This window comes from Electrona antarctica, assembly GCF_951216825.1.
Source record: "Electrona antarctica genome assembly, chromosome: 6".
NCBI classification, from domain to species: Eukaryota; Metazoa; Chordata; class Actinopteri; order Myctophiformes; family Myctophidae; genus Electrona; species Electrona antarctica.
Window position 1 is genome coordinate 55,156,813 of NC_136811.1, and position 12,111 is coordinate 55,168,923.

At 45.7% G+C, this 12,111-nt stretch overlaps 1 protein-coding gene across 1 annotated transcript in view; it reads right to left on the bottom strand.

Annotated features, from left to right (window-relative positions):
• gon4lb (gon-4 like b) overlaps nt 1-12,111 on the bottom strand; it is a 90,400-nt gene that overhangs the window by 46,395 nt on the left and 31,894 nt on the right. The window contains exons 11-17 of the mRNA XM_079503861.1: nt 11,735-11,942; nt 10,249-10,350; nt 9,262-9,302; nt 7,604-7,701; nt 5,401-5,611; nt 2,536-2,622; nt 1,711-1,918 (exon numbers count right to left, since the gene is read on the bottom strand). Of these exons, the coding sequence (XP_079359987.1) occupies nt 1,711-1,918; nt 2,536-2,622; nt 5,401-5,611; nt 7,604-7,701; nt 9,262-9,302; nt 10,249-10,350; nt 11,735-11,942 (955 nt within the window). The remainder of the gene's footprint in view (nt 1-1,710; nt 1,919-2,535; nt 2,623-5,400; nt 5,612-7,603; nt 7,702-9,261; nt 9,303-10,248; nt 10,351-11,734; nt 11,943-12,111) is intronic.

A 12,111-nucleotide genomic window follows, 5' to 3' on the forward strand; every position in this document is an offset into this window, starting at 1 on the left:
CCCGCCCATTTTGGGCGGGAACCCCTTTTGGTGTTAGCATTATGTTATGCTTTAGCTATTGAACAATAGCAGATCTACAAGCTCGTACTGCTATTTTTGAAAAATCTCAGAAAAACTGACATAGAAACCTAGCTTTTTCAGAAAACTGTCAGGATGTAGAAGACATTTTTAGAATCTGATCTCAGGTCAAAATGGGTTAAAAAATAAAAACTACCAAAAATAGATGCCTCAGTGGCCGCTGTAGTTTGGTTGGAGCCGTGATGTGTGTCGACAGGGAGGGCGGAACGATTTACCCTCTGGGGCGGAAGTGCGCCGGAAGTGCAGAAGGCCACGCCATAGCCATAAAAATCGATCGCGTTATTTTTGCTCCCGATCCGATTCCCATCGTTTGATTTGGAGCATCTGCCGATACCGATTTTCCCCGATCCGATATTTATATTTATAGAACACGTTTATGCCACATCACAATAGTACAATATCCCGAATCACCGGTAATATCAATATTATCCTATTGATACTAGGGATGTCCCGATCACCATTTTTGGCTCCCGATCAGATTCCGATCATTCGAAAATGACGCTGCGACGCGTTGCGAGCTTGTAGATCGGCTATAGAGCGTCGCAGTCCCGCCCCCTTTCATGACGACGCCAGGCCCAGGAAATAGTTTCCAATGCATTTTTCCCCAGACATTTCAAAACGTATTTATTTAAAGACCTTATAAGCGTCATACAAAGCCAACTCTTGTCGTGACAAATCATGACAACAAACACAATATTTTGGACCAAACAAATAATTACAAAGAAGAAAAACAACAAAAAAAGTGTTGTAACCTGCCGTTTTCTTCTTCTTTCTAATTATTTGTTCAGCCCGAAAAAATGTGTTTGTTGTCATGATTTGTCACGACAAGAGTTGTCTTTGTCCGCGGTGTAAACGTCTTTAAATAAATACTTTCTGAAAAGTCTATGAGGAAAATGAACGGGGATTTCTTTTCCGGGTCTCTCGAGGGGGCGGGACTGTGACGCTCTATTTTCAGCAAGTGTAAGATCAGCCATTACAACGGCATCAAGGCCCGCCAAAATACATTTTAAATCTACAGTTCATTCACACACACACACACACACACACACACACACACACACACACACACACACACACACACACACACACACACACACACACACACACACACACACACACACACACACACACACACACACACACACACACACACACACACACACACACACACACACACACACACACACACACACACACACACACACACACACACACACACACACACACACACACACACACACACACACACACACAAAAACATTCCAGGTGACTACAATGTGACTAAAACTAAATAAACTATTCAAAAGACTAGGACGAAAACAAAAATAAAATGAAATTTGCTGTCAAAAACCAACACCGGCCTATGTGTGTTATTTTGACCTGAGATCAGATTCTAAAAATGTCTTCTACATCCTGACAGTTTTCTGAAAAAGCTATGTTTCTATGTCAGTGGTTCTTCGATTTTTCAAAAACAGCAGACCTATAAGCCACTCGGTGGCGCGCTATGAGCTTGTAGATCTGCTATTTTTCAATAGCTAAAGCATAACATAATGCTAACACCAAAATTGGGTTCACGCCCAAAATGCGTTAATCATTAAAAGTTAAAACACATAATAACGTTTGATGACTTACTCCTCTTCTTGGGCAGCCAGGTGTTGGGGGCAACGGGGGGAGCAGTCTGCCCCCTGGTGGCCGCTTCCTCCTCCTGTAGGATCTCCAGCGCCCCCTGGAGGTTGGAGGCCCTGAAGCTGCTGCTGCCTTCCACTAGCGCCCTCTGCTGGCTGCTGGCGGACGCTGCAGGCCTCCTGGGGACTTTCCTGGCGTACTGACCCAGCTCCTCCTGAAGCGAGGAGAGGAGAGAGAAGGGTACAGACAAAGACGGTTCATTTCATGACGATGCAAAGATACAGCCTACCATTCATTGTCAATGGGAGCCAGCGACATGACAGCGACATGACGATGCAAAGATACAACCTACCATTCATTGTCAATGGAAGCCAGCGACATGACTATGCAAAGATACAACCTACCATTCATTATCAATGGGAGCCAGCGACATGACTATGCAAAGATGCATGTAGCTGCTCCAAATGATACTTAATTTGTCTTTGCGTCTGCCCGTGTGAACGCAACATAAGAGCAGGATCTATTGTACTGTAATGAAATGTAATGTCTCCTCTGTCACCGAGTCTCTCCTACATGTCACTGAGTGTAGAAGACATCAGCCGAGGACATCTCTCTCTACCTCCCTACCCAAACAGACACAGCACCACTCTGCTGGCCTGTCCCGAAGGGAGGACTGTGTGTGTGTGTGTGTATGTGCGCGTGTGCGTGTGCGTGGGTGTGTGTGTGCCGTTGTAGGACACGTGCTGTTACGTTATCTAAAAGGGCAAGGCCGATTCATGGTCCAGTTTTAGTTGATAAGGTGCTGCCTTATTGCTGCTATAGTTAACGTACCAGGTAGTGCTTGGTGACGCCGGCCTCGTAGTGCAGACTCTCCACGTGTTGGGTCAACATGTGGACCTGGGTCAACAGCTGGACATGCTGCAGAGAGACAAACATCATTATTAGACACGCTCACCCGCCCGCCCGCTCACCCAACCGCCCGCCCGCCCGCCTGCCCGCTCACCCGCCCGTCCGCCCGCTCACCTGCCCGCCCGCCCGCCCGCCCGCTCACCCGCCCGCCCGCCCGCTCACCCGCCCGCCCCGCCCGCTCGCTCACCCGCAGACCCGCCCGCCCGCTCACCCGCCCGCCCGCCTGCCCGCTCACCTGCCCGCCCGCACGACATGCTCACGTGAAGTTCAATGGCGTGGACCTTGTCGACAGCCAATAGGCGTGCTCTAGCTTTAGTCGTCATAGCTTAGTTTTTATTTTACTTTTCCGCCAGTGGGAAAAAAAAAAGGTAGTGGACATTCTCGACAAACGTTTTTTCCTCATAGCTTCAGTGGAGGAAATCACCGCTGTTCAGAGTTCAGGGGTCACCAACATGTCCGCACACGGACACATGTGTCCGTGGCAAAGACTTGGTCATTTTTTATTTTCCGTTTTACACACCATAATTAGGGATGCATGATTAATCGGTAGCATAAATCGGAATCGGCCATAAAAATGCCATATCGATATCGGAACGGTCTCAAAATAATACAGATTAATCGGTTTTCAACAGCAACAAAATAATAAAAACGAAAATAAAAACTTCTACATTTAAATTTGTCCACACATCTCATTCAGTTGTGAAAACAGACACTTGGAAAAGAGTATAGGCTATTAATTGATTGATTGAATACTTTATTAACAGGCTTTGGGCCAATAAGCCCCTATAGGGCCTATAGGCTTGTTTCCATTGTGGTCCTCTGTATAATATCGGAATCGGTCAGAATCGGCAGAATATGACCCTGCACATCATCGGAGATCGGTCATAATTTCATAATTGTGCACCCCTAATTATAATGTTCATATTTTTTGAAGGCTTTCGCCTTTATTTTATATATTTTATGGAGGGACAGACAGGAAATGGGGAGAGAGATGGGGGGGGAAGACATGCAGTAAAGGCCGTCGGGATCGGGAGTCGAACCCGCGGCACACTGCCAGACTGGATTACCAGCCAAGGTGCCTGGACCACTGAGCCACGGCCCAGGCCATAATGTTCTTATTTTGATCATAACACCCACTTACTGAATGTCAAGTCTTCAGAATATGTATGACACTAATTTACTATGACTCTAATATGGCCCATTAGGAGTCCAACTAGTAGTAGTGGTTCTCAAATGTTGTATTTGCAAAGACCTCCTTAAAGGGGCATTCCACTCATTTTCAACATTTTACTATGTCATTAATATACCTTAGAGCTGTTGTGTGGAAATAATAAAAAAGTCCCCCCCCATTCTGTGTTTCCTAGAACTAGAGGTCTGAAAAAAATCATTAACATGGTGAAACGACTCTTGATGATGTCATCAAGATGTGTTTCACCATGTTAATGATTTTTTTCATAATTACAGTTCTGGGAAACACAGAATGGGGGGGACTTTTTTATTATTTCCACACAACAGCTCTAAGGTATATTAATGACATAGTAAAATGTTGAAAATGGGTGGTTTTCCCCTTTAACTCTGAGAGTGTTCAAATGGAACCAAACGGACCCATACGGGTCCGTTTGGTTCTATTTGAACACTCTCAGAGTTACAGACCTGGTGGTCATTCAGGGCCATCTATTCATGTTTCTGGTAATGTTATCGTTCACTCATGTTGTACGTCTGCGGCAAAGAAATGGAACGTTAAACTCATCCATCGCCACTAGGGGGCGCCAAAAGGCCCTGACCGCCACCATATATCTTTTATTTTATTTTATATATATATATATATATATATATATTTTTTTTTTTAAACTAAAAAAAAATATATATATATATATTATTTTTTTTACCATGTTATAAAACACGAAAAACACGTCCTTGGCGCTCCAGGACATCATGAAAAAGAAGTTAAATAAGTCCTTGGCGATTAAAGGACAACTTTAGTTTTTTTCAACCAAGGTTCATGTTTTAGGTTGTTATTAGAGAAAGTACAAGATGAGTGTTCATTTTTTTTTGCTGCTTTCTTTCGTTTTAGGGATTTTTGCTGTTGTTGACAGGGGGGGGGCGGGGGCATTCGAGCATGGGGCTAAATATGCATTTATTTTTTATAGCGATTTATTTTTTTATTATTTACTATAGTCCTACTAGACCACAATAAATTACATCTACTGCCTACTGGGGGGAAGCCACACTGTGTGTCATAGGCTCAATATGTCAGTTTGACACATTCAGTAGATCCTGTGATCTTTTGTGGCCAGATGTAATTTATTGGGGTCTAGTAGGACTATAGGAATTAATACAATAAATAAATCACTATACAATTTTGTAAAGAAATACATATTTGGTGCTCGAATGCCCCAGCCCCCCTGTCAAAAACTAAAATCCCTAAAACGAAAGAAAGCAGCAAATGAAAAAAACATTACACTCACCTTTTACTTTCTCTAATAACAACCTAAAACATGAACCTTGGGTGAAAAAAAAACACCTTTTGGTGTTTTAAACATTATGTTGTAATTTAGCTATTGAAAAATAGCAGATCTACAAGCTCATAGCGCACCACCGAGTGGCGCGCTACGAGCTTGTAGGTCTGCTATTTTTGAAAAATCGTGAAAATATTTATTTCAGAAAACTGGAGGATTTCGAAGATCTTTTTTAAATTTCGACGTCAGGCCTAAATGGGTTAAAAAAATATTGTCCGCCACAAGCCAACAATGGCAGACGACGCCTGCCTGCCCGCCGCTTGGTTACCTGTTGGACCTGCTGCTGCAGCCGCAGCTTCTGGGCGCGGTCCAGGACCAGGGTGGCGGGGGGCCGCGTCACCACCGTGCGGTGCGGGGCCTTGGAGGAGGGGCCGTGGCCCGGCGTGGCCAGCAGCGCTCGCCTCTGCTGCGCCGCCTCGTACTGCTCACGCACCATGCGCCGCCGCTCCGTTAGCATGCTGGCTAGCGGCGCGTCGAAGCTGCAGTGTGTGAGAGTGGAGGAAGTCAAATCAAGTTAGGTTTCCCCTCCTTCAAGGTTCAAGGTCTTTATTAATGTCCCAGAAGGGCAATTGTGTTTACAGCAACAGTAGTGGTTTCCGACATACAAACAATACAAAACAATACAGGACAACAACAGACAAGAGACACCATGGCATAAACAGAGGTCTGGTCGCATCTAGTGCAGGTAGAAGAATAAGAGATAAAAAAAAAAAAAGCAAAAAAGTGCTTAAAGGGGAAAACCACCCATTTTCAACATTTTACTATGTCATTAATATACCTTAGAGCTGTTGTGTGGAAATAATAAAAAGTCCCCCCATTCTGTGTTTCCTAGAACTGTAATTATGAAAAAGATCATTAACATGGTGAAACACATCTTGATGACATCATCAAGATGTGTTTCACCATGTTAATGATTTTTTTCAGACCTCTAGTTCTAGGAAACACAGAATGGGGGAACTTTTTTATTATTTCCACACAACAGCTCTAAGGTACATTAATGACATAGTAAAATGTTGAAAATGAGTGGAATGCCCCTTTAAGATAAATGTTGAAAATGAGTGGAATGCCCCTTTAAGATAGAGAGAGACAAACCAATACCATGGGTTCAAGGGGGTCCTTGACATGAAAAGACATTGAGCAGCAGTACCGATACAGCAAACTGTTGGAATTTAAATGCCATTTTTATAATCGCCCTCAGGTCTTAAAGGACCACTTCACCCACTTTTCAACCTATCTTCATATAATAGGTCCTCACTAATAATCATGATAAAATAGCACAATCTTTTTTCTACTCGGTCCGTGTCTCATAGGAGGGCTGTGGGCAGTTCAGAAACCCGTCCACATCATCGTTGGCAGATTTTTGTCTTCATATTTTATATTATCGTGAGAACGATGGCTTCCATTTTCACATTGCAACTTTTCATGACGAGAAAGCCTGCATTTTCTATTAGCTTGGATTCCCCATCGATGATGTCACTGGTGGACGGGTTTCTGAACTGCCCTCTTATGAGACACAGAGTAGAAAGAAATGGTGACATTTTATCACCATTTTATTAGTGAGGACCTATTATATGAAGATAGGTTTAAAAGTGGTCCTTTAATGGTAGCACTTGCACTAGCCTCGACGACCTTACAGGCATATGCAAAGCCTCAACTTATGTAATTTAGATAGCATTTTATGTAGACATGGCACTATATAGTGTATAGTATTAATTGTATAGATATTCTACTGTTGGACAGATGTCAGCTTGCTTATGATGATTCTAGACAATTTAACCCATTTAGGCCTGGAAAAAAAAGTCTTCTAAATGATGACAATTTTCAGAAAAAACTCATGTTTCTGTATCAGTGGTGCTCAATATTATATGTCGTCAAGGACCCCAAAAATGATATGTAATTGGCCACCGACCCCCATCTGAAAATACATTGTTCCAGGGACCCCACAGAAGCAAAGATTTAAATTAAGAACGTTCACTCTGGAAGAATATATTCAAACATCTGGGCCACATTTTCATGATTTTTCAAAAATAGCAGACCTACAAGCTCGTAGCGCGGCACTCGGTGCCACGCTACGAGCTTGTAGATCTGCTATTTTTCAATAGCTAAAGTACAACATAATGCTAAAAAAAAAAAGGGTTCCCGCCCAAAATGGGTTAAATGTATTTGACGTATTGCCATGTGTTGTTCTTGCTTACTGTAAATCGCTCTGGATTAAGAGTTGTCTTGTAAATTGCGTAAAGAGCGGGATCTACTGTACAGTATAAGATGAGCTGAGGTGTAATGTAATGTCTCCTCTGTCACCGAGTCTCTCCTACATGTCACTGAGTGTAGAAGACATCAGCCGAGGACATCTCTCTCTACCTCCCTACCCAAACAGACACAGCACCACTCTGCTGGCCTGTCCCGAAGGGAGGACTGTGTGCGTGCGTGCGTGCGTGCTTGCGTGCGTGCGTGCGTGCGTGCGTGCGTACCGCAGAGCTTGGGGGACATTGTATTTGGGTACAAGTTGCTGTGAGTCCTCCCCCTCCTCTTCTCCCTCCACCTCCTCAACAACAACCTCATCCTGGAACTGAAGGACACACACATTATATAAGACATTATTTTTCCCATTTGCCTCATTTCTTGAAAAGGCCAAGGTCAATGAGGACGTAAAGGCCCGGTCAATGAGGACGTAAAGGCCCGGTCAATGAGGACGTAAAGGCCCGGTCAATGAGGACGTAAAGGCCCGGTCAATGAGGACGTAAAGTCCATGTGAAATGGCATCGTCTTATTTGTTCAAATACTGTACGTGTTAATTTATGTTGTGTATGTACTGTAATAACGTAAGACGTAATATGAACAGGAAGGACTGTAATGTCAGTTATGTATTTATGTTTTGTTAAATGAATGCTATAGAGTCTGGAACTACTCCCGAAAGCCGAGCAAGGAAGCTGGCATTTCTGTTGAAATGTATATTTCAAATATCTTTACATTCTTTTTTTTATATTCATTTTTTATATTCATTTCTGCTAAGCAGCAAGCTATAATATGCTTATATGATTTCGATTTATATTAGGATAAGTTTGCGCGAGTGAAAAGACGAAACGGAAGTGGGGAAGGAGGCTTCACTTCCGCTTTATATTTTACTCGTGATCAGAGCTTCCGTTGCTCCAGACTGTGTGACGTGATCACAGCTTCCGTTGCTCCAGACTGTGTGACGTGATCACAGCTTCCGTTGCTCCAGACTGTGTGACGTGATCACAGCTTCCGTTGCTCCAGACTGTGTGACGTGATCAGAGCTTCCGTTGCTCCAGACTGTGTGACGTGATCACAGCTTCCGTTGCTCCAGACTGTGTGCCGTGATCAGAGCTTCCGTTGCTCCAGACTGTGTGACCTGATCAGAGCTTCCGTTGCTCCAGACTGTGTGACGTGATCAGAGCTTCCGTTGCTCCAGACTGTGACGTGATCAGAGCTTCCGTTGCTCCAGACTGTGTGACCTGATCAGAGCTTCCGTTGCTCCAGACTGTGACGTGATCAGAGCTTCCGTTGCTCCAGACTGTGAGACGTGATCAGAGCTTCCGTTGCTCCAGACTGTGTGACCTGATCAGAGCTTCCGTTGCTCCAGACTGTGTGACGTGATCAGAGCTTCCGTTGCTCCAGACTGTGTGACGTGATCAGAGCTTCCGTTGCCCTAGACTGTGTGCCGTGATCAGAGCTTCCGTTGCTCCAGACTGTGTGACGTGATCAGAGCTTCCGTTGCTCCAGACTGTGTGACGTGATCACAGCTTCCGTTGCTCCAGACTGTGACGTGATCACAGCTTCCGTTGCTCCAGACTGTGTGACGTGATCACAGCTTCCGTTGCTCCAGACTGTGTGACGTGATCACAGCTTCCGTTGCTCCAGACTGTGTGACGTGATCACAGCTTCCGTTGCTCCAGACTGTGACGTGATCAGAGCTTCCGTTGCTCCAGACTGTGTGACCTGATCAGAGCTTCCGTTGCTCCAGACTGTGACGTGATCAGAGCTTCCGTTGCTCCAGACTGTGAGACGTGATCACAGCTTCCGTTGCTCCAGACTGTGTGACGGAAGCATTTGTAAATTGCAGGAGGCAACAGTCTGGCAACGCGAGACTACCCACAATGCAACTCACCGTGTCAAAGAGTTCTTCCAGCAGTTGATTCACTTCCTTTTCTGAAAAAGAGCAGAATGATGCACGTTATTAAGACGAATAACAACACTGATGTTAATATTAAAACAACTCCGCACCCCGCTGTGACTTGAACTAAGGGTGCGTTCGGATATGCGCGGTGCGTTTTTAGGGTGCTGGGCGATCACGTCACAGTGTGGCTTATTTACGAATGATCAGTTAAAACTGGTCGTTTTAACCAGTTAACACATGGGACAAGGTAAATGATGAACACTTGTACTGCACTAAATGCTTGCCTTAGATAGTAGCTTAGCTTTCGCCCCCGGGGAGCACTCAAGACACCGCAGTGATGCACGCACACTGGACAACCCCAACTTCTGAGTAGGGTCGGTCAGTGACCACTCACACTGAAACAACCCCAACTTCTGAGTAGGGTCGGTCAGTGACCACTCACACTGGACAACCCCAACTCCTGAGTAGAGTCGGTCAGTGACCACTCACACTGAAACAACCCCAACTCCTGAGTAGGGTCAGTCAGTGACCACTCACACTGAAACAACCCCAACTCCTGAGTAGGGTCAGTCAGTGATCCCTCACACTGAAACAACCCCAACTCCTGAGTAGGGTCAGTCAGTGATCCCTCACACTGAAACAACCCCAACTTCTGAGTAGGGTCAGTCAGTGATCCCTCACACTGAAACAACCCCAACTTCTGAGTAGGGTCAGTCAGTGATCCCTCACACTGAAACAACCCCAACTCCTGAGTAGGGTCGGTCAGTGACCCCTCACACTGAAACAACCCCAACTCCTGAGTAGGGTCAGTCAGTGACCCCTCACACTCAGTGCGGGCACTCAGATTTTCGAACGACAACGCACCGAGTGCACTGAATAAACGAACGACAAGAGGGCACACCAGTGCGCTAGGTGCGAATTTCCGAATGCACCTTGAAGTGCTGGGTGTTGTGTGTGTGCGTGTGTGCGGCTGCGTACTGGTGATGCGAACGGCACGGTCCGTCCTGTAGTCCTCCTTGTCCGGCTCATCTACTTCCTCCAGGAAGTTGTACTCTGGGTCATCTTCATCGTCACCTTCCTCTGAAAACACACACATTGTTACTTAGTTAGACAGTCCCTGCAGCCAGTGTGTGTGTGAGTGTCTGTGTCTGTGTGTGTGTGTATATATACCTTCGTTGTTGAAGGCCATGAGTCTCAGCAGCCAGTGTCTGTATGTGTCCGTGTGTGTCCGTGTGTGTGTGTGTGTGTGTTAGTGTGTGTTAGTGTGTGTTAGTGTTGCGCGGGCCGACCTGTAACCCGCAGGTCCCGAGGGTTACCCGCAGGGCGGGCTGAGCCGAGTCAAGATATATTAACTTTACTGGCGGGTCAGGTTGGGGCGGGTTAAATAATGTATACTGTGATTTTTACAAATGATTATTGTTGCCACGAGTCCTGGGATGAAATTTGCGCAGCCTACCGGATTGTTGTGTTGCTGTGCTGGTTGATATCTCCTCTCTCCAATTAATCCCCAAACAGTGCACAGCCGCACGTGCTCCCAACGCGCGTGCATGAGCACACCTCGCAGGCACGTAGCGGTAGCGCGGCCGCCGCCACACAATTATCATTGTCAACTTTTCTCACCACAACGGACAACCTTTTTTTACCTTTTCCCTGTGCGTCCTTGAACAGTGGTGAGTTGTGTTTCATGTCGACTTAAGTCATCAGTAAATGGTTGGACTGATCACTGATGGACTCCATCTTGCCTCTTGTGTTCTGACTGAGTCTTCTGACTCAATCCAGAGCGAGTGAAATATTGTATAACCACCAGCAGTCCCTTCCTTCAGCGTGTGTGTGTGTGTGTGTGTGTGTGTGTGTGTGTGTGTGTGTGTGTGTGTTTGCACGCACGTGTGGAGTGTAAGTGCAAGGAGGACAAGTTAGACAACACAAACGTTTTCAAATAGTTTTTCTTAGGTCTTTAGTGGCGTTTTCTTTCAGCGTCTGTGCAGTGACAGTCCTGTTGTTATACTGTAGGCTATGTCTGTGACTCACGGTGAGTCTTTCTTCTCTCCCCTCAACCTCTCTGTCTCCTCTCAATCTGCCATGTCGCTACGTGTGTGACAAATGAATGGCATCGATGCGATGCGGTGGTCGGAACACCCGTAACTATGCGTGCTTGCCAGTGATATTATTAGCCTTTAAGACAGTTTAGAAGCACCTTTTTTGACAAATAAAAGCCGCGTTCAAAGACATATTTGACGTGCATTTAATGATGGCGGGTTGCGGGCCAGGTCGAGTTGTGAAAATGTATGTGGTGCTGCGGGGCGGGCTGGGCCGAGTCAGATTATTAACACATGCGGGACCTGCGGGTCATGAAAAACCCTGACCCGCGCAACACTAGTGTGTGTGTGTGTGTGTGTGTGTGTGTGTGTGTGTGTGTGTGTGTGTGTGTGTGTGTGTGTGTGTGTGTGTGTGTGTCTGTGTATACCTTCGTTGTCGAAGGCCATGAGTCCCTGCAGCCAGCGGCTCCAGTGGCGGTCCTCCTCCAGCACGTTGGGGACCACCTCGTACATGTCGGGCGTGATGTCGGGGGCCCGTAGCTCCGCCTCCAGCAGGCCCAGGGGCACGTCGCGCAGGGGCCTCTTGGAGCGCGTCCGCAGCGCCACCAGACCACTGGCGTCCTCCTCGTTCAGGCCCTACAGTCAACCAAAAGGGATTTAAATGTATTTGATGTGTTACCATGTGTTGTTCTTTAAATTAGATTTAAATGTATTTGATGAATTACCATGTGTTGTTCTTTAAATTAGATTTAAATGTATTTGATGTATTATCATGTGTTGTTCTTTAAATTAGATTTAAATGTAT